Raw genomic sequence first — 18,585 nt, forward strand, 5'->3', positions numbered from 1 at the left:
TTTTTTTTTTTTGGTACGCACCTCCGTATTGATTTAAGATTTGGTATACAAGTACATAGTGTTTTGTTGTGGGGTAGACCATCGATCGTAGTCCGACAGCACTAAGTAGCGCCGCAACGTGCGGTTGAGTCATTAAGCCTCCCAGGTCATTTGCCTTTACCGAGCAATGGTCGGTCGTCATGCCTTTCCAATGAGGCATCGGTTCAGTCGTCTGCCATCCAACAGGCAGTATCGGATCATCGAGCCGTTCATGAGGCGTCTGGTTCGATCGTCTGCCACCCAACAGGCAGGACCATGTTGTTGACCCTCCCACGAAGCGTTCAGTCATCTAGCCTCCAGCGAGGAGGACTAGTTTGCTCGGCCACCGGATGTGGCCGATGCAGGTCGAGGCGGAGACGGCACTCGAGTGCGGTCACCGTACGTTGGCGGCGCTCTCAAGCGTGCCCAACAGGGCTACGTCGAGGTCTGACTCATAATTACTGACGGACGGCCCCTCATATAATGAGCAGAGCATCAGGATAAGACCAAAATGGCCGAACCGCCGAAGAAAAGAAAAGAGGAGACAAGTTTTCCCCCCTAGCCAGACGACAAATACAGGATCCATCTAGGATTCCAGCCCTAGCCCTTTGCACGCTAACCCGCGCGGCATAGCGAGCCATAGATTTTTCAGGTTACTTGGGTCAATGATACTTTCAGCGCGAGAGAATAGCAATAATAGTAAGTATTGTATAGAGAATTAGGGCACTTCTTCAATTCCTGTGACCTATTTGACCATGGCAGAGATGGCGCAGTTGTACCGAGTACGAGATTGTACGATTATGCACTGCGCACATTTCAAGCTCGTCTCCAAGAGGCAGAAAGGAACCCGATGATACTCGAATAACACTCGTAACCTATTACGTAACATTCCTGCGCGTAAGTTAGTTAATTATCACGTGATCAAATGTTGAACTTTTGCAGTTCGATCCGCAAGTGATCGTAGATGCGGTTTGATTTCGGTGCCGCCTCTCGATCAGCTCATTACTTGTTTGTGGGCTGTTTCTCGTTAGCTTTCGCAGTTCATTGAGCTCTTACCTCGACTCAATCGCAATGATCTGCCAGCGTTGTCGAACGCATCTCCTTTTACGACTTCCGCTCCACCAGCAGGCTGTCCGCTCGTCGACGCCGTCGATATGTTCGCCATTGACTCGGAACCCGTCTCGTTTTTACAGTGATATTTCGGCAACGCCTCCTCCGCCTACTCCTCGCCAGCCCGGAGGCAGCTCCGTGACCGTTCCCTCTCCGGAAGAGCCAGCGCCTGCTGGCACTCCGAATGAGTCTGTCAAGCCAGATGCGGCCGCGCAACCTGCGCAGCCTTCAAATCCCGCGGCTGCCCCACGAATAGTGAGCAGCTGCCCTGTGGGTACGAAATTGGAGGGCCTCAATTACTTCAAAAACAAGCCCGATTTGTTTGCCAAGGAGGATCATGAGTATCCGGACTGGTTGTGGACGCTGCTGGACGATCCGAAGAAGAAGACTACGGACACAGGCGGTGTCGATATGAGCAGTACGTGCCTTTTTTTTTACATTATGGACCCTTCATCTGCGATCATTTGCTGACAGCTGGTACTCCACAGAGCTCAACAAGAAACAACGCAAGCGTCTCGAGAAGAAGTTGGCTGCGCAAGCCCAGAAGGAGCCTCCAAAGGTGCCTCTGCATCAACAGGCCACTGATATCACACCGGCGTCGTACAACCGTTCCGGCGAAGAGGCGGCCGATGCTCTGCAGGAAACGGCCCACAGCATTGAGGAGCGGACGCAGATCACCAAGAGCGCGAGAGAGGCACGGCGGAAGGGCATTCGGGAATCCAACTTCTTGCGCGGAATGTGAGAAAGATAGCATCATTTATCGGCCAGAGAGGAGATGTGGACTGTACATTATTTTCCTGTTGGTGGTTACTGGTAACCTGTTCTGTTTTTAACACCTTTGTAGACTATGTACGAAAGTCAATTTCTCAGCCTCTATTCTTCAGTTTGCTACGGACGACTGTGGGCTAAATCTACTGAAAAGCACCCCGCAATCGTTTCAGAATGCTTCACATGGAGATGGCGCTGAAGCTTAAGCGTATCAGAAACCGAAATTAACGGGAAGCTCCCGCGGGGTCAAGAGTCAAGACCTGAGGGGACAATGCAAGCGCCGCCTGACCGACACGAGTACATAAAGCTCTTGTCGTCGCGCCACCCACTCAATTATATCTCTGTAATGCCATAAGATCAATTGAAGAACGACTGGTTAAATCGTCAGCTCTTCGGTCTCGCCGAATCAATAACTCTTCTCGCCAAAAAATATCCACGTCGTGAACATGGCTGCTGATACAGCCAAGGTGGCCGCGGAGAATGTCAACAAGGCACCATTCTCAGGCCCGGTGCTGGATCACTTGAAGCGAATCTATGATCAATTATCTCACGCCGAACCCCGACCTGTCCTGGATGTCGACGCACACGATGCAAAGGCCGAAGGGAAGAAATCGGCGGATCCATTGGCGTCTCTGGACGACTTCCTCGCTTACATGAACTCGCCGTCAGCGAAGGCCGATCGCGACCCAGGGACACCTGATCTTTCTGCTCCGATTTCCAACTATTATGTCTCGTCGAGTCACAACACCTATTTGACCGGGAATCAGCTGTCCAGCGATGCCAGTGCAGAGGCATATACTGAAGTGAGTGAGAGAACTGCTCTGGGAGGGATTGAGTGGTTGCTGACGTCGAGTGTGTCCAAAAGGTTCTCCGCCGCGGGTGCAGATGCCTGGAGATCGATGTTTGGGATGGGGTTCCTCCCTCTGATGACGAGGACGACAAGGACGACGACGCCAGCAGCACCACCAGCAGCAGTAGCAGCAGCAGCAGTAGCAGCGACGATAGCAAGAAAAGTCCTTCCCGTATCAAGACACTTTCCAAGAATTTCGGGCACCTTGTCCGACGGTCGACGTCCAAGAAGAAGTCTAAAAATGGGGCTGACGTCAAGGCGACGGCGAAGGAAATTACGACGCCATCTGTCGAACCACGGGTGCTACATGGCTTTACTATGACCAGAGAGGTTAGCTTTCGAGATGTGTGTTATGCCATCCGCGACAGTGCATTCGTTGCCAGCGATCTACCAGTCATCGTGAGTTTGGAGGTTCATTGTAGCCTCGAACAGCAACAGATCATGGTGGACATCATGCAGGAGGCATGGAAGGATTATCTACTAGATATTGAGAAATGCGCAGATGATACCTTGCCACGGCTCGGTGATTTAAAGCGCAAGATCTTGATCAAGGCCAAATGGGCGCCTCCACCATCGGAAGAGGAGCAAAGCCCAACTAAAGAATTGCAGTCCAAGCTGGAGGAGATGAATGTCGCCGCCGAAGAGGCCAAGAATGAGTCACAGAGCAAAAATGAACCAGAGAAACCGAGTAAGATCCTGCACGCTCTGAGCCGCCTTGCGGTGTACATGAAGGGGTTCAGCTTCAAAGATTTTTCCCAGGAAGGTATGTCGTACTGTCTTTAGCGTTCTGTGTGGCGGGAGCACAAACTAAATTGTGTTCTGGTGACAGAGGCTTCTATTCCGACGCATGTCTTTTCTTTGTCTGAGGACGCCATTGAATCATCCCACGAATCGGATCGCGAGGCTCTCTTGGAACACAACAGGCATTTCCTGATGCGTGTCTACCCGTCAGGAATGCGAGTGACGTCTTCGAATTACGACCCTTTATTCGCCTGGCAGCAAGGTGCACAAATGGTGGCCCTAAATTGGCAGCAGAGCGATAAAGGCATGATGCTCAATGATGGCATGTTCGCCAACGGGCCCGGTTGGGTCCTCAAGCCGGAGTTCTATCGCAGCGGAGGGAAGAATTCCCGTAAGGGCGTCGTCAGTTCCCTCGATTTGGCCATCGAGGTTTTCGCCGGACACCAGATTCCCCTTCCCTTGGATAGCAGTTCCTCACTGAACGCGGATGATTTCCGTCCGTACGTTACGTGCCGGTTACATTTGTGTCACGTCGATCCAGACACCGGGGCTGCTGCAGATTACAGGAAGGCAAGCAAGTCCAAAGCCCGGACCAAATCTCGCAAGGGTGTAGATCCCGACTTCGAGGGAGAAAAGTTGGAGTTTGCAACTGCCAACAATGTTCTCGAAGAGCTTTCGTTCCTCAGGTTAGTATTATCCCACTCCTGGAGACAGAATTGCAAAGGCCCGACCCAGCCAATACCTATCCATGCAACGGCACGAGTGTGCCGTACAACCCATTGCCCGTGTGTGGTTGCAACCCAGCTACGTTCTCGTTCGTGTGTTGTCTGGTCTCACAACGTGACGCTGATTCACATTCGTTCGCAGGCTCAAAATCAAAAACGACGAGTTTGGACGAGATCCATCCACAGCGTGGGCTTGCATCCGACTGGATCGCCTCAAAGAAGGGTATCGGTTGCTGCATCTGAAAGATACTCGTGGTCGCCCGTCGAGCGGAGTTTTGTTGGTGAAAGTCACAAAGCGGGTATCTTGAATGGCAAAGGCGGAGAACTCTCGGGATTCAGATCCATAGATGTGTTGAACATCTGCGATGACGTCAGCAGTGTTGATGGCTACAATGTAGGCAACATGTGGTTGGTTCCAAGGTCGACTATTAGAAACTTCGCCTGCAGGATTCCGTACTATATCTCCTTGTTTTCATGCTACACTACATTGCTTCCGTCAGTTCACCTTTGTGACCCTCTCTTCGGCTACTCGATTTGTCGGAGGACATGTCCCCGTAGACTTCCCTTTTCTATCTCAACCGGCGCCGCGGGTTCCGGTTGACTGATTGATCGCAGACACTGAGGACTTCAGTTGATAGCACAGACGAGAATCCTATCTGTCAAAGCCCTCGTTCTGTCATGCGGCCCCTCTCAAGATGTAATGGGTATGCAGTTGTCGTTTTCGACATCACTGATCATTGGACAAGACCAGTACACACTCAATGTCTGCAGGCCACTGTCTTTCTATCCCATTTCAGCACGCATGCTGGACAAGAGGAGGAGAGTTCGAACTTTCCCTGAAGTCTTGAGTGGAACCGGTTTGTACGCCTGACTTGGCACGGAGAACGATCAAGCTCTACTCATCCCCCTTCCAATCAGAAGTTAGTACCCCGAAGCGAGTGTAAGTTGCTTCTGTGGGTTAGCCCGTTGGCCTGGGCCTGTCCCTATCTCTCGGGTTAGGTACCAGTACTCTCCCTCACAAGGCTCAAGACGAACTGGCCATAGTCTGGCCATATGCAGTCCATGCTCCAAACTAATACGACAGATTCTGCTATTGATCTCATCCTTATTGGAGGATTGATGATTATTATTATGTATCTGATGAAGTGGGTTGCGAGGAAGGTTCGCGCAAAGCCTCAATAACAGTGACATGGATAGTGAAGAACCATGACATCGATTAATCTGCAAGTCCCCACCTGCTGCTCACTAGAAAACTTGGACTCACAGGATCATCTGATAAAGTTTATACATAAAGCCTGCACAATGCTCGAGTCTGGAGAGTGTTGTGTCGCATAAAAGTGCACTAGTGCACGCGTATCGATGCTCCCCACGTCCTTGCTCTGGAACATGTGGCCAATTCGGGACGCACCATCGACAAGTGGAGGACGACGACGCTGATTAGGCTTTCTTGATCCCCTCGATCCCCGAGAATGTGCTCAACTCCAAGGTTGAGGGGCTGATGCCCCTCAACATTGAGGCTTGAATGCCAGCTTCATATTCGTCGGCGATTCTTCACAATTCTACACTGCGCGCCTAGCATTTTGAATGCACACACATTGGCCAAACAAGAACGTTGCTGCATCAGATTAGCTTCCGGATCGACCCGCTAGAAACCTACATACCCCAACTTTTTCTCACAGCATGTGGGAGCTATCATGACGAGGTGTTCAGAACCGTCCGGTGAACCATTCCATCTCCGAGCTGCGAAGTGGGCTCTCACCCCTGTCCTCCGCGGATTTACAGTAATTAAAAGCTGGCAAGATCGTAGTTTACAGCGAAGAAGGTTCCATAACATTAGATCTTGGCCTTTGAAGGTAAAAATTATCTTGCATGAACTAGTTGGTATTGCCACTACCATTGGATGCTTGGGGGTTTGGATTATCAAGCTTTTTGGACATCCCCAGAGAAGTTGGTAGTTATATGCATGCCATCAAAGATTTTCGGGAGCAACTAAAACGGCACCCGAGGGGGCAATACGAGAGAGAACGTGCTTCTCCTCTGTACAGCCTCCCAACCAGCTGGTCGGGAACGGCCATTGATCCACCATGATCCTGGATCCACACAGACAGCTTGGGCCATTGGCGCAAGCGCGAATAAAGACAGCAGTACAGCTGTTTGCTTGGCAGATACCGGGCCAGCCGCCAAAAAGATACACTTCGGCCTATGTCGCCTGTCGGTGTGGTCTCTTATCCTAGATGACAAAAAGAAAGTGCGGTGATGATGATCCCCATACCGCACTGCTTCCCTTCGTCTGCTGCAAAAGCCCGTGCAGAATCTCTAGTGAGCTGTATACGGCCTCTTTCTCCCCGACGCGAAATCTGTCGTGATTGGATAAATGCAGATTTTCATGCAATTACGTCGGGCTTCAAGGCATCAGGGTTGTCATAGGAACATCATGGTCAGTACGCATCTTCGGCTTTACTTCAATTCCCCTCCTTTTGCAGATTGCAAAGGCCCCGCCGATAGATTCCATCCCCCCGACATGCATCTCGTAAAATCTGAAAGTCAAATCAGAGCAGACCGATCGAAAACTCGGGACTACGTTGAGCTGATTGATTTCTGCACGAAGGACGGTAGGATGGTGGATCACCGAGTCCACTCCGGAGGAGCGATGACCGAGTTATATTCTGGCAGAGGAGTATAAATAAGAGGGCAAGCACCGATTTTCCATCAGCAAGTTCCAAACATCAATCACGCCATCGAATTCCTCGAGAGCTGCTCCAGACGTCAATAAAGACGATGGAGAATCCATTCACAATCTATCCACCCAAGTTTCTGCCCGAGGTTCCTCCCTCGATGGCTCCCTGTGTTCTTCACGGACGGTCGTTCCGCACCGGTCCAGTACACATATATCCAGGCATCATAAACATCCCGGTAAGAGAACGTGAAATTTCTTGATGGAGATATGCAATATTAACTTGATTGGCAGATGCCTGGTGTCCGTTGTCCTACCTGTGAAGAGCAGGGCATCGAAACCTGGGTGATCCAGGGCCAAAATTGTCATGTCTGTGGCACCGCATGTAACTGAACCATGCCAACGGACGATTAATTCTCAGCTGGGGCAGCACCATCAGATCTTCACGGAGTGGTGCTGACGTGCGCATTCTCTCCAAGTTCGAGGACATTTTCTTGCGTGGGATTTCCTCTGAGTGAGATGGCATGTCTCCTCTACTCTCATTTCAAGTCATGAGACTCAAACTTGCTATCCAAGGCAAGAGCAACAGCATGCGTGTTGTCAGTTGGGCCACAAGCTGCGGATTGTATTTCACAGCAACATTGTCACTTTTTCGCTCTTGTAACGAACGTTCACGTTCGTTCAGACTTCACTGTGCAAATTGGGCTTTTGTTCGTGTTGTAGACTGCAAAGTTGCAATGCCAACACCTTTTGGATAGCTTTGCGGATGCAAACATGTTAGCCAATAGCAATGCTTGATTTCCTGATTTTTGAGCCACAGCGCCCAATCGAATTTGCGTTCACTGACATTGGATAATTTTCCCATATTCTGGCGGTAAGTTATGGTTTTTTTAAGGAATACCGAACTCTTTTATTGGTTCATTCTTTAAATGCTGATGCCATTGTGGTTATTTGCAGCTACCTTTAGTTAGGTTATTCCAACTCAGAGTTCATTGGGAAGAATTTTCCCTCCCCGCCTCCCTCTAAACCTCCACTTTGGGTACTGCAGCCATCCACTACCTATTCAATTTACCAAATTTGGAGAGCCTCTATGAGGTAATCTCTCTCCCGTGGGCCGGATTTCTCCCCATCGAAGAGCGAGGAAGGTATGGAGCACGAGTCTTCTGTCCTCTGCCACCCTCCGAGCTAGAGCAAAGGAATACTTAAAATATCAACGTTGAGTCAACATCCATCATGTCACCAGTCAACGATCAAAAATATGAGATCGGATCGCGAGCTGAATGCGAGAAATTAGTTAGAGACTGGGGGTTCTCGTATGTTTTCACATGGACTGATGGAAGGTAGGTACTCCTGTAGATGCTGTATCCAAGCCGATATGCCCCTGAAAAGACTTCTTTATCCGCTGTATGAAATGAAATATTCGTTCGACGGATATCCTGACAACCTATTGAGATTGAACTTGCGATTATTTTCTATTGGTGCACTCTAGGAACCATGTACATTGTTTACTGATCTTCGTGACAGCAACGCTTACTACCCGCCACACTCTCATGCGGGCCTAACAACTCATCTCATCCGCCGTGGCACTATGACTATTACGTACCCGGAAGATAACGCGAAGACTGGAGAAGTTAAAAAAGAGACCTATGGGCCAGGCTCGAGGATCGATGTTCCAGCTGGAAAGCTGCATGAGGTCTGGATTGGTCCCGAAGGTTGCGAGTATGTAGTCGGGGAATGAATGTGATCTTGTAATATGTATCCGAGGATAAGGCAAGTTTCTTTGGTCCTTTGTGATCTCTACAACTTGATGGATGACTGACGAGTTATCTGCAGCCATCGTTACGTTTCCAAAATGAGAAGATCAACGCAACCCAGTAATACAACACATTGGTAAAGAATACCTGACTATAACCCATGGTGTACCTCGTGCCGTGAATTCGTATGTGCGAAGATGCCACATAGTGTCAGGTATCTGGATGTCTACAATGCCAATCCATTTTTCTAATATTTGAGATCACAATAGAACATGCCTCTATACTCTCATTGGCAAGCATGCTGCCATAGATCTGAAGTCTTAGTGTATTCCATCCATGCGCCGCTGGCTACCATCTGTACCAATGGAGATTCTATCTCTAGTCTTCTGACGTAACCTAATCATATCTATATGGATGTCGTGCAGTAAATCTATGTCACGAACCGGAAGTCGAGTCTGCAACAGTTAGACGGTTCTTATGATTCCAGACTTCTCAGGATCTTACCTCTTGTTCCCAGCATCCTTATACTTTACTAGATACTCGGCACGTTCTTCGCTAGTCATGGAGTCCCATTTGCGTGCGCGAGATCTGTATATATGTCAGAACTTCTTGGAGCAACAATATAGGGTCACTGAGGTCATACTGATTCTTCAGTTCATAGTAGATTTTTGCAAAGAGGAACAGGACAATGCTCAAGCTGGTAATGCCGAGCAGGACTTTGTTTCCTCTTCTGTATAGAGGTTTATCATCCTCGCGGTAGATCTAGTTTATCATCAGTCCAGCACTGGAAAGAGACCAGGCTGAAGAGTACTCACATTGTTAGCGGCAATACTCGAGCATTGCACCATCATGTTGTACAATGCGGAGGCCACCGTTCGTGTGCGCACTGATCCTGCATTCCGCGAGGTCATTGCCACAACGGCGGCATGCATGTACGGACTCCCAATCAAAAAGATAAGCATCACATATCGAGTCCATGGATTTACATCGGCTGGCAGTAACTCGAGAGCGAGGATAAAAGCCAGGTTCCATATTTCCGCAAATACACCGAGAAGCAGTCGCTGGTTGATCCGCTCCGACAGCCAGGTAAAAATGGCCAAATTGATAATGAAGATGGCGTATGCCGGAATAGTGAGGAGATTTGTCTCGAAGGTATTGAAGCCGAGAGATCGAATTTGCAGCGTGATGTAGCTGGCTGCCGGATGCGTTGGGATCAGCCATACCAAGCCGAGGGCGTAGATTGGCCACATGTCGTAGTCCCAGAGGGTCTCGAGGAAAAGTTTGAAAGTGATTGCCTGCCTGTTGTGCATAGTGCCTTTACTGGGATCATCACGGATGATCCGATTGACCATGATTTTTTCCTCTCGCTCATTGAACCAACCATTTTTTCCGCGGAATAAGCCGGCGGTTTGAGTGGGCGAAGCTGGCATATAGAATGCCGCAAAGATACCAATGACGCCGGTGATCAGCCCATCAAAAGCGAAGAGGTACCGCCAGCTCCCGAAATTCGGGTCCAACTTGATGTGCAGGAAGCCATAAGCAAGCAGTGCACTGATGATGAACGTTGTTTCGTACGTAATCCAGAAGCAACTCAGTCGAAGCGGAAGCTCCTTCGACTTGTACCAATAGGAAAGGAAGAGAATAGTGTCGGGAATACTGTTGTCACTGTTAGACCATCAAGTCATGCGATGTGCCCGTAGCACCTACAATCCACCTTCGAACAAGCCAAGCAGAGCACGGCATGCGAAGAAAGACCCGCGCCCCGTCAAAAACGCTTGACAGGCAGCAATCAAACTCCAGCAGACCATCTGAATCGGGATCCAGCGGTCGGGACCCAACTTCTTCGAGATCAATTGTGAAGGCAACTCAGCGCATAGGAAACAAACATAAAAGATCGTTTGGCCGGTGTTGTAGTCGTTGGTATTGAGACCAAGATCTTCCAACATGGTGTCAGAGACCGCCTGCACAATGTTGCCTCTGTCTAGGTTGAGCGCAAAGAAAGTCAGACATGCGAAACTGCAGATACGAAGATCGATCTTTCCACTCTTTAGCTGCGATCGACAAATTCAGTGCATATAGAGCACTTACCTTGCGGACGATTTTTCTCTCTTCCCATTCTTCCCATTCAAAATCAGGATCCCAGCGATGAATGCCTTCGTAGCTGTCGATCGGTTTGTAAAAGCGGGCATCCTCTGTCATGTCAAATGCCGCTGTGTCGGATCTCCGACCACGGAAGAGCTCCAACACGTTCACCTTTGCTGTTTTGGCACCATTGTTGCTATTGCTGCTGCTGTCCGAACTATAGCCTTGCGGATCATGGTCCGCGGCCTTCAAATTTGGGGTTGCCATCTTTCGAGTTGAGTTGGCTCAATGCATCAGACGATAATGAGAGTCGTCTGCATATATATAGCAGTTCTATGTTGGTCTGGAACTGATAACGGCCATTTTCTGCAGCGTCATTCGCGGAAGGCTTGACGATAAATGCCGAATCGTGTCAAACGTCTTAAGCCTGATGAAATAGTCGCCAGTTATCTTGTATATTAGATCAATCAAGGTGTGGATATGTGAGAAAAAAAGAACGATAAGAGGCTGAATTAGGGCTACGGAGTACAGTGGAGCGGTATCACTTTGTCAATTGCTGCAAAGGCCAATATCAGATCCACCATTTGTCATTGGGACCATAATCTTCACGGGCATTGACCTGGACTTCCGGTCCTCTGGGGAATTCTCCGACAATCCCTACCCTGTCTGCTGTTGGATCCTTGCTGGTTTAGTTCTTAGCGTCTCTACTTAATGCGCGAACGATTGGAGCTGCTGCGCAAGCGAGGTTCACGTCTATGCTTATCGCGATTGCGTGATATCACGCGAAGTCGTCGAGGTTGACGTTTTTCCAGCATGAGTCAGTGTACATCAAGAAAATACCGACTGGCGACGTCGGTCGCTACCGGAAAGATCCATTTCAATGGAAGCCAAGCTGCTATCAGTATATGGTGCCAAAGCAAATATTGTCGAATGCAATATTTATGTGTTTAGTATGTGTCAAGCTCAGCAGTCAAGTTCCTGCTTGTTTTACAATATAGATTTGCACATCGTTAATGGTCCAGTGAGATTCGTGCATCTATTCCATTCGCTTAATTATCTGATCTGATCTGCGTTCCTAATGTTGACATCAATTTGGACGTCAATCGCGCAACTCTGCCCTTGTTCCTTGGCCAACTGTTCCCTAATATGGTAGTTCACTTACTACCCCAGAAAACCGAGGTCTCCAAACATTTGAACATCGGAAATTCGGCATCATAGGAATACGGATGCAGGTCATTAAACCAAGTTGATTGACCGGACAAGCAGTACACGTTGACTTCATCTCTGCAGTTGAGATAAAATATCGGTTTAAGTTGCGATGATGTGATTTGGGTAGGAAATGAGCAATCTAGGCAAATGCGGAGGCCCTCGAAAACTCCAGATGATGAAGACAATGGATACGAATTCATAGCGTATAAATATTGAAAGAATCGCGGTACGAACTAGCAATTCGCATCTGTCATTGATTTATCGTTGTGAGCAAGATACGGATTCCCTAGCCGACATTAGATCGAATAACACCCGACTGAATTTGTTGACCAACGCATCACCATGGCGCCGGCGATAGTTGAGACTACTACTCAGATTCAAGAGGAAGTGCGCCTTCCAACCAAGAAGGTCCCAGAGGGCTTCAACAAGGAGTTCTATCGGTCGAAGGAGGAATACTCCCGAGAAGCCGAGGAGAAGGGAACTGAGAAGCACCCTCCAGCTTCATTCCTTCATTACCTTCCCGTCTGGGACAACGAAAAGGGACAGAAGTCAGTCATCTAACTTCGATAGAAGGTTGAATCTACAGTAACTGACTGTGTATTGTGCTGTTGCAATAGGTACCCTCCTCTTGAGCCATTCGAGCATTACGACCACGGAAAAGATGCCGACCCTAGTTTCCCAGACTTGCTGCCAAAGGGTCAAGCACAAGTCACTGAGCTCACGCCGTACATTGGCTCCGAGGTGCATGGCGTGCAATTGAGCCAGCTGAGTGACAAAGCAAAGGACCAACTGGCCCTGTTTGTCGCCCAGCGGAAGGTTGTCGGTAAGGACTGGATTGAGCTCGAACCAATGGAAATACCTTCATGGGCTGATGCGACGTCTCAACAGTGTTCCGCAACCAGGACTTTGCCAATCTCCCGATCGAAAAGGCTCTGGAGTTTGGTGGATACTTTGGCCGTCACCACATCCACCCAACTTCTGGTGCACCGAAGGGATTCCCAGAGATCCACCTCGTCCACCGGAGCGCCGATGACAAGTTTGCCGATGAGTTCCTTGAGGAGCACACCAACTCCGTCACTTGGCACTCTGATGTCAGCTACGAGAGGCAACCCCCAGGCACAACCTTCCTGTACTTGCTGGATGGTCCCACTGCTGGAGGCGACACCCTGTTCCTCAATCAGGTCAAGGCATACGAGCGTTTGTCGCCGGAGTTCAGGAAGCGTCTGCATGGCCTGAAGGCAGTGCACTCTGGCTTTGAACAAGCGGCTAGCAGTCTGGCTCGTGGTGGCGTGGTCCGCCGCGATCCTGTTCAGCATGAGCATCCTCTCGTTCGCACTCATCCGGTATGAGGGCACAGATCCGACCATATCCAGATGAGCCTCGCTACTAACAAGAGATTAAAATAGGTCACTGGAGAGAAGGCGCTCTATGTTAACCCTCAATGTAAGACTCCAATGGCATTCAAAATCGCTTGAACATCAGTGATGCTAACGAAACCCTGATAGTTACTCGATACATCGTTGGCCTGAAGAAAGAAGAATCGGATTATCTGCTGAAATTCCTTTTCGATCACATGGCCCTGTCGCAGGACATCCAGGCTCGCGTGAAATGGGCACCTGGAACCGTCGTGGTCTGGGATGTATGTGCTTCCGTCTTTTTCTACCTCCAGAAGCAAACAAATGTTCTAATCACACTGATAGAACCGCGTCACCGCTCACTCCGCTCTGCTCGACTGGGACAATGGCCAGCGGCGCCACCTGGCCCGCATCACTCCTCAAGCCGAGCGTCCATTCGAGACTCCGTTTGAGAACTAAGAATGTGCTCCACATGGGACAAATCGTTGATGATCGAATTTCAGGTTGAATGAGGATACGAAAAAACAATGGATGTTCATGAAGTAGCATGATTCTCATGATGAGGTTCGCGAGCAATGGGAAATACGTTCATGGCACCCCATACATACTATTTGCTGTCCGAACATGCGTGCAGTGGCTAGGATTCATCTATCCGTCGGAAGAATCCTTGACCTAGATAGGCGTATAACCATTTCTTTACTGACCCGTATGCCGTATTTATTTGTTGGTTTTTGAGATTGATTGTGAACTATCTCCTCCCCTGTAGAGCCACATCAGTGATTCTCAGTTCTGATTACCTGCTCCTGGGCTGACTGCGGCTGGTTTGCTCCACCATTTATAGGCTGAAAATTGATTTGATTAACCTGGAAGTGCCGGCGATTGCAGAATCAACGATGATCTGTATGGCCTTTTTTAGAGATATTTGGCGAAGCTAGATTGACGTACGTACTGAAACCTACGGTCCCCTCCGAAATTAACTGATTCCAATTCGCAAATTGATGGCAACGGAACGGAACATTCAACCCATGGCCGACAAATCGTATTGATATGTATTAAAATTGCACTGGCCCATTGGAGCTCCTTTCTACTCTAGCTCGAGGCTCATTATGGCACCGAAGGTAGCAGCTAGTCGGAGCGTTTAGGTTCATATCGTGGCAGATACCCTACATCCCACTGCCCCCATTTGCTGAGATTGAGAGGCAAACCTTCCGTGCTCACCTTCAAAGAGACAATAAGATCTTCCCAAAGGTTATCAGGAAGGAAAATTTCCTCAAGATCGACTGGAGTGTTGCGATATTCGTCTCCGATAAGGCCCGTTCGAAGTGCTTCCTGAGCGTCTGCGATATCCCTGTAATGTACTCTTATCGCACGTTGATTATTCACTGTGCAATCGACCGAAACCATTGAATAACGCAAATCTTTGCTAAATAGCCATAGCTAAATCCAAAAGTCAGGCTTTCTTCACTTCTACTTGCCGTGATGCGGTCGAGATTAGAAAACGTACCACCTTCCCAAGCTTCCGACCTGTATGAACGATAAAATGGGCGATATTCTCACGATTGAAACACTCCAGCATCTGCGCAGCAATGATCTCTTCTGTTGGGTGTCTCTCTACGGAAAACCATCCGTTCGAATCTGTGAATTGGAGGCCGAGACTTGCTTTGTATAATCGATATCCGTTGCCTTGATCCGATTCGCCGAGGGTCTTGCCGCATCCCCTACAAGTGACTGGTATCCTAATTTTGCCACCAACAACAACGGGTTTGGTTCTCTATATGTGAATAGAAATTAGCAAACATGCTACCAGGAGCCAATCAGGATACCATCTTGTTGCAGCAAGGAAAAGATTGGATCCCATCATGTACCCCGTCGCTATCCCGGCAGACCCATTCCTCTGGGAAAAAGGTCACCTTTCCGCTGGTGGAAGAACGGGGGAAAGCGATGGCGATCCTTCATGCCAACACAGATGGACACTCCTCATGACGTCAATGATCGGGAACAAGGACAGACGTGAATCTGATCGAAGAAGGCGATTTCCATTTCCCTGCTTAGACAGAGAGGATATCAGCCTTCTCCCTCAGAGTCTGAATCTGGACCTCGATCATGACATCCAAGAAAAAGGAGCATCCGTTGGAAATGAAGGATCCATCTCCAGATATTGATTTAGGGCATCTGTATCGAAGACAGTATCGTGGTGACAGTCGAGAAAGTCTCCTTCTTGATGCCCAATGATGATGCGAATCTGCATTGTACGAAACCTGTACCAATTTGGACTGGATGGGACGATGGGATATAGGCATGGCATTGATTCTCACCTCTAGTTTGATGGTCCAGCAGTCCTCTTTCGATAACAAAAGAGTCGAAGTGTCAACATAGACAGCTTGGCGTCTTGCAACAACCCGATTGCTCGGCCCAATTCCTCTCCTCGAAGCATTACTCTCTTCGGCTGCGGTCTGCTGTTGATCTTCCTTCGAGTGGGGCTTGTGGCAATGCCACAAATCCATCATGTCGGCCCAGTTGCTGCTAGGCAAGTTTCTCCATCGCCATCCATAACCACAGTGAGCTACCGGATAATCACAGTACCGACACAGCAGGTCTCCGCGATCTTTCATAGAATCCGCGTCCCATGGGATATAATCATCATCTAATGAATTCCGCCTCAAGGTTTGTACGTCTTCCTGGTCCACCTGTAATCGGTACGAAAACACCATCTTTTTCTTGTCATGAGATAGGCCCTGAGGGGGCACACTAGGCTGGGAAACGATGTATTCCACCGCGCCCTCGCTGATGCGAGCCGGTAATTCAATATCTTCACTGGTTTTCGAAACCTTATCAGTCACAGTGAGTTTCTTCCTTGAGTCTGATACTTTTATCTGAAATCTTTCATTTGCATCACCGTCGTGGAATGGTAAGATCATCTGGAATGATAGCTGACCGATGTGAGGCCGGAGTTCTGAATGCATGGTAATTGTCCTCGATTCCTCTTCCATAGTAGTGTAGTAGTCCATGGTTATCCGCGCGCATGAGACTAGACTGTGCACGAAGGTCTTGGAAATCGGAAGTTTGAATTGAGAAAAACAGGTGCTCCATTCGCGTAGAGCAGGTACCTTAGGCCGATCTTCGAGAGGATGCAGTAAACTAAGCCGAATATGGTTAAATTGAGCGCTGGAACTTTCGTAACGTGCACTTCGTCTCAGAAAATTCAAAAACGCGAAACTTAGCTAAAATTGTCGATATCTCGGCCTTTATAAGCAGGCGTTGATCAAGGAACCAATAATAGCCAGTACACAGATTTATTAGTAATCAAAGTTGGGCAATTCGAAATGCAAATTTGCCACAAATTCCAAAAAGAATGGAAATTCAAAAACTGCCCGCTCATCCCAACGCTTCACGCGTCGTACGAGGCCGAGGGAGAGTACGGAGGACGAAGTCCCCAAACCCCAACAAAATTGTCTGGACGTACTTGTAGTCGAGGACATAAAGGCACTGAAATCAATCAATTGCAGTAAGGATTTTGAGCAATGGCTTCGTTCATCACGCAGCTATTTTATTCCAGACCAAACTCAGCGGTTCGGATTCCTTCTGTCAAGCTTCACAATGTCGAGACCGCAGTTGAGAAATCTGGCCGAACTCTCAAGTATTTCCTGAGATTAAACCATGCCAACAACGCCATCTGGGCTCATGCTGCTACGAAGCATTCGGAACGCTACAATACCCTACCCTCAGTATGATTACTAACGCTTTCCCAAGTATCGAAGTTGTTGCTCACTCTATATCCTACAGATCCTGATCTCTGCCTACCTTCTTGGTGCGAATTACAATGAATTGCAAAATATTTACGATACTCAGTCGAAGACGTTGGATCAGTGGACGCCCTCTCCTCACGAAGTTACTGGCGATGACTGGAGAGACTATATGGGGAAGAAAGAGCAAGCTCAGCCGCGGGATGAAGAACAGTGTATGGCAGGACTGACTTATCGTAGGTATCAACGAGCATACCTGGATTTGTTCGAGGACAAGCTTGTAGACGACGGATACGATTGGAAAGCAACATTGAATAGGTTCCTCTTCACCGGAAAGGAACCCTTAATACATTCAATCACAGCTGGACGTAAATACGCACTGTCGGAGATTACAGCGAGTGGCAGGCTGACATGAAGGCAGTCGGGTGCCCATTGATTCATCTCGCCTACGCGTATGAGGTGTCAAGCCCAGTGGTTGCAACGGAAGCTCTGGCCCATGTCGCAGTGTGCTACGATGATGTTCGCAAATACTCGGAAGATGCTTCATACGCGGACGCCGAGCCACTTTATCGAAGCGATTCGACAATGGAAATACTCGAGAAGTTAAGAAGTGATAAGAGACTGGACAATGTGTTCGTCAAAGCTGGCGAACAGAATCTTGAAGCTATATTTCGAGACCATGAGACCACTCTCCTCGAGCACTGGAAAGCTTGGACTATCACAGACCCAGTGAAACAATTCCAGGAAAGCCAAGATACTGCAGTCGCTCTCTTTGCTTGCGCGAAATCGGGGAAGTACGGTCGATACTTCTTTCAAGTCCTAGCGACTAGCCATGCTCTGCGAGTTCTTCTTCCTCTGATTCCCAGCGAATTCCACTTGCCACTTCTCCGACAATGGTTGCTTCTCACAATTGCCATATATGTCTCAGAGCTTCGGCCAGAAATTGATTTGGGGGAGGTGAAAAACTATGATGTCAAGGGGCGAGACTGGGATTGGGCTGCTCAAGAAGCACTTCGAGGGCCGCACTCGACAAACCCGCTTTTTGTACAGGGCATTTACGCTCTTCGAGGCATCGCACAAACATGGTCTGATTCGAAAGAGTTCTACCTGCAAGCTGCTGTTAAGTTCGCAGATGAATTTAAAGGATAAGTCACGAGGGTTGTTTGCTGTATGTCCCAAGAATTGGTGGAGCTTGCGTTTTGGCTGGGCTTTCTAGCTGGTCAAGTGGGCTGTTAGCGTTGTGAGATCCTGTGAATGACGGTACGTTCTCTCTGAGTACATGCTCTCTTTGCTGTCTTCTGGCCCAATTCTCTGATAGCGACATATTGCAACCAGTCGGGGCCACATCAGCATGTCTAGAGTTGCCCACTTCCGAGGGTGGAGAAGAAGCGGTAATTCATCATGGCCTGGCAGGTCATAGCTGTTAAATGAATCTACCCGGATAATACATGTAACAGAATTATCTGCAGAAAAAAGAAACGCATGCAATACCAGCATCTTGCCCTATATAGTGTCTATTCTATTTGCACATTCCATGACAGTATGCAACACAAGAT

The 18,585-nt window shown here is 48.7% G+C and overlaps 8 protein-coding genes across 8 annotated transcripts; 6 read left to right on the forward strand and 2 right to left on the reverse strand.

The window, feature by feature from the left end:
- Positions 1-1,089: 1,089 nt before the first annotated feature.
- On the forward strand, positions 1,090-1,870 carry VTN49DRAFT_6013 (mitochondrial 54S ribosomal protein mL54; the record flags this gene model as incomplete). The annotated part of the gene is made up of 2 exons (XM_069414135.1): positions 1,090-1,546; positions 1,617-1,870. The coding sequence occupies 2 exons, from the start codon at positions 1,090-1,092 to the stop codon at positions 1,868-1,870; spliced, it is 711 nt and encodes a 236-aa protein (XP_069265411.1).
- Positions 1,871-2,342: 472 nt separating this feature from the next.
- On the forward strand, positions 2,343-4,520 carry VTN49DRAFT_6014 (uncharacterized protein; the record flags this gene model as incomplete). Its single annotated transcript, XM_069414136.1, has 4 exons — positions 2,343-2,699; positions 2,762-3,509; positions 3,576-4,173; positions 4,355-4,520. The coding sequence occupies 4 exons, from the start codon at positions 2,343-2,345 to the stop codon at positions 4,518-4,520; spliced, it is 1,869 nt and encodes a 622-aa protein (XP_069265412.1).
- A 2,470-nt stretch (positions 4,521-6,990) lies between these two features.
- On the forward strand, positions 6,991-7,279 carry VTN49DRAFT_6015 (uncharacterized protein; the record flags this gene model as incomplete). Its single annotated transcript, XM_069414137.1, has 2 exons — positions 6,991-7,125; positions 7,181-7,279. 2 exons carry the CDS (start codon positions 6,991-6,993, stop codon positions 7,277-7,279), a joined length of 234 nt encoding a protein of 77 aa, XP_069265413.1.
- Positions 7,280-8,119: 840 nt separating this feature from the next.
- On the forward strand, positions 8,120-8,764 carry VTN49DRAFT_6016 (uncharacterized protein; the record flags this gene model as incomplete). Its single annotated transcript, XM_069414138.1, has 4 exons — positions 8,120-8,226; positions 8,411-8,579; positions 8,651-8,656; positions 8,720-8,764. 4 exons carry the CDS (start codon positions 8,120-8,122, stop codon positions 8,762-8,764), a joined length of 327 nt encoding a protein of 108 aa, XP_069265414.1.
- Positions 8,765-9,070: 306 nt separating this feature from the next.
- VTN49DRAFT_6017 (uncharacterized protein) lies at positions 9,071-10,989 on the reverse strand (the record flags this gene model as incomplete). Its single annotated transcript, XM_069414139.1, has 6 exons — positions 9,071-9,095; positions 9,145-9,228; positions 9,284-9,402; positions 9,456-10,296; positions 10,348-10,676; positions 10,729-10,989. The coding sequence occupies 6 exons, from the start codon at positions 10,987-10,989 to the stop codon at positions 9,071-9,073; spliced, it is 1,659 nt and encodes a 552-aa protein (XP_069265415.1).
- Positions 10,990-12,273: 1,284 nt separating this feature from the next.
- VTN49DRAFT_6018 (uncharacterized protein) lies at positions 12,274-13,745 on the forward strand (the record flags this gene model as incomplete). Its single annotated transcript, XM_069414140.1, has 6 exons — positions 12,274-12,479; positions 12,549-12,754; positions 12,820-13,274; positions 13,338-13,374; positions 13,437-13,570; positions 13,632-13,745. The coding sequence occupies 6 exons, from the start codon at positions 12,274-12,276 to the stop codon at positions 13,743-13,745; spliced, it is 1,152 nt and encodes a 383-aa protein (XP_069265416.1).
- Positions 13,746-14,411: 666 nt separating this feature from the next.
- On the reverse strand, positions 14,412-16,294 carry VTN49DRAFT_6019 (uncharacterized protein; the record flags this gene model as incomplete). Its single annotated transcript, XM_069414141.1, has 3 exons — positions 14,412-14,723; positions 14,791-15,057; positions 15,602-16,294. 3 exons carry the CDS (start codon positions 16,292-16,294, stop codon positions 14,412-14,414), a joined length of 1,272 nt encoding a protein of 423 aa, XP_069265417.1.
- Positions 16,295-16,807: 513 nt separating this feature from the next.
- On the forward strand, positions 16,808-18,178 carry VTN49DRAFT_6020 (uncharacterized protein; the record flags this gene model as incomplete). The annotated part of the gene is made up of 4 exons (XM_069414143.1): positions 16,808-17,011; positions 17,070-17,215; positions 17,270-17,397; positions 17,451-18,178. 4 exons carry the CDS (start codon positions 16,808-16,810, stop codon positions 18,176-18,178), a joined length of 1,206 nt encoding a protein of 401 aa, XP_069265418.1.
- Positions 18,179-18,585: the final 407 nt, after the last annotated feature.

This window comes from Thermomyces lanuginosus (genome assembly GCF_041956635.1).
Source record: "Thermomyces lanuginosus strain ATCC 200065 unplaced genomic scaffold VTN49scaffold_40, whole genome shotgun sequence".
In the NCBI taxonomy this organism is placed as follows: Eukaryota; Fungi; Ascomycota; class Eurotiomycetes; order Eurotiales; family Trichocomaceae; genus Thermomyces; species Thermomyces lanuginosus.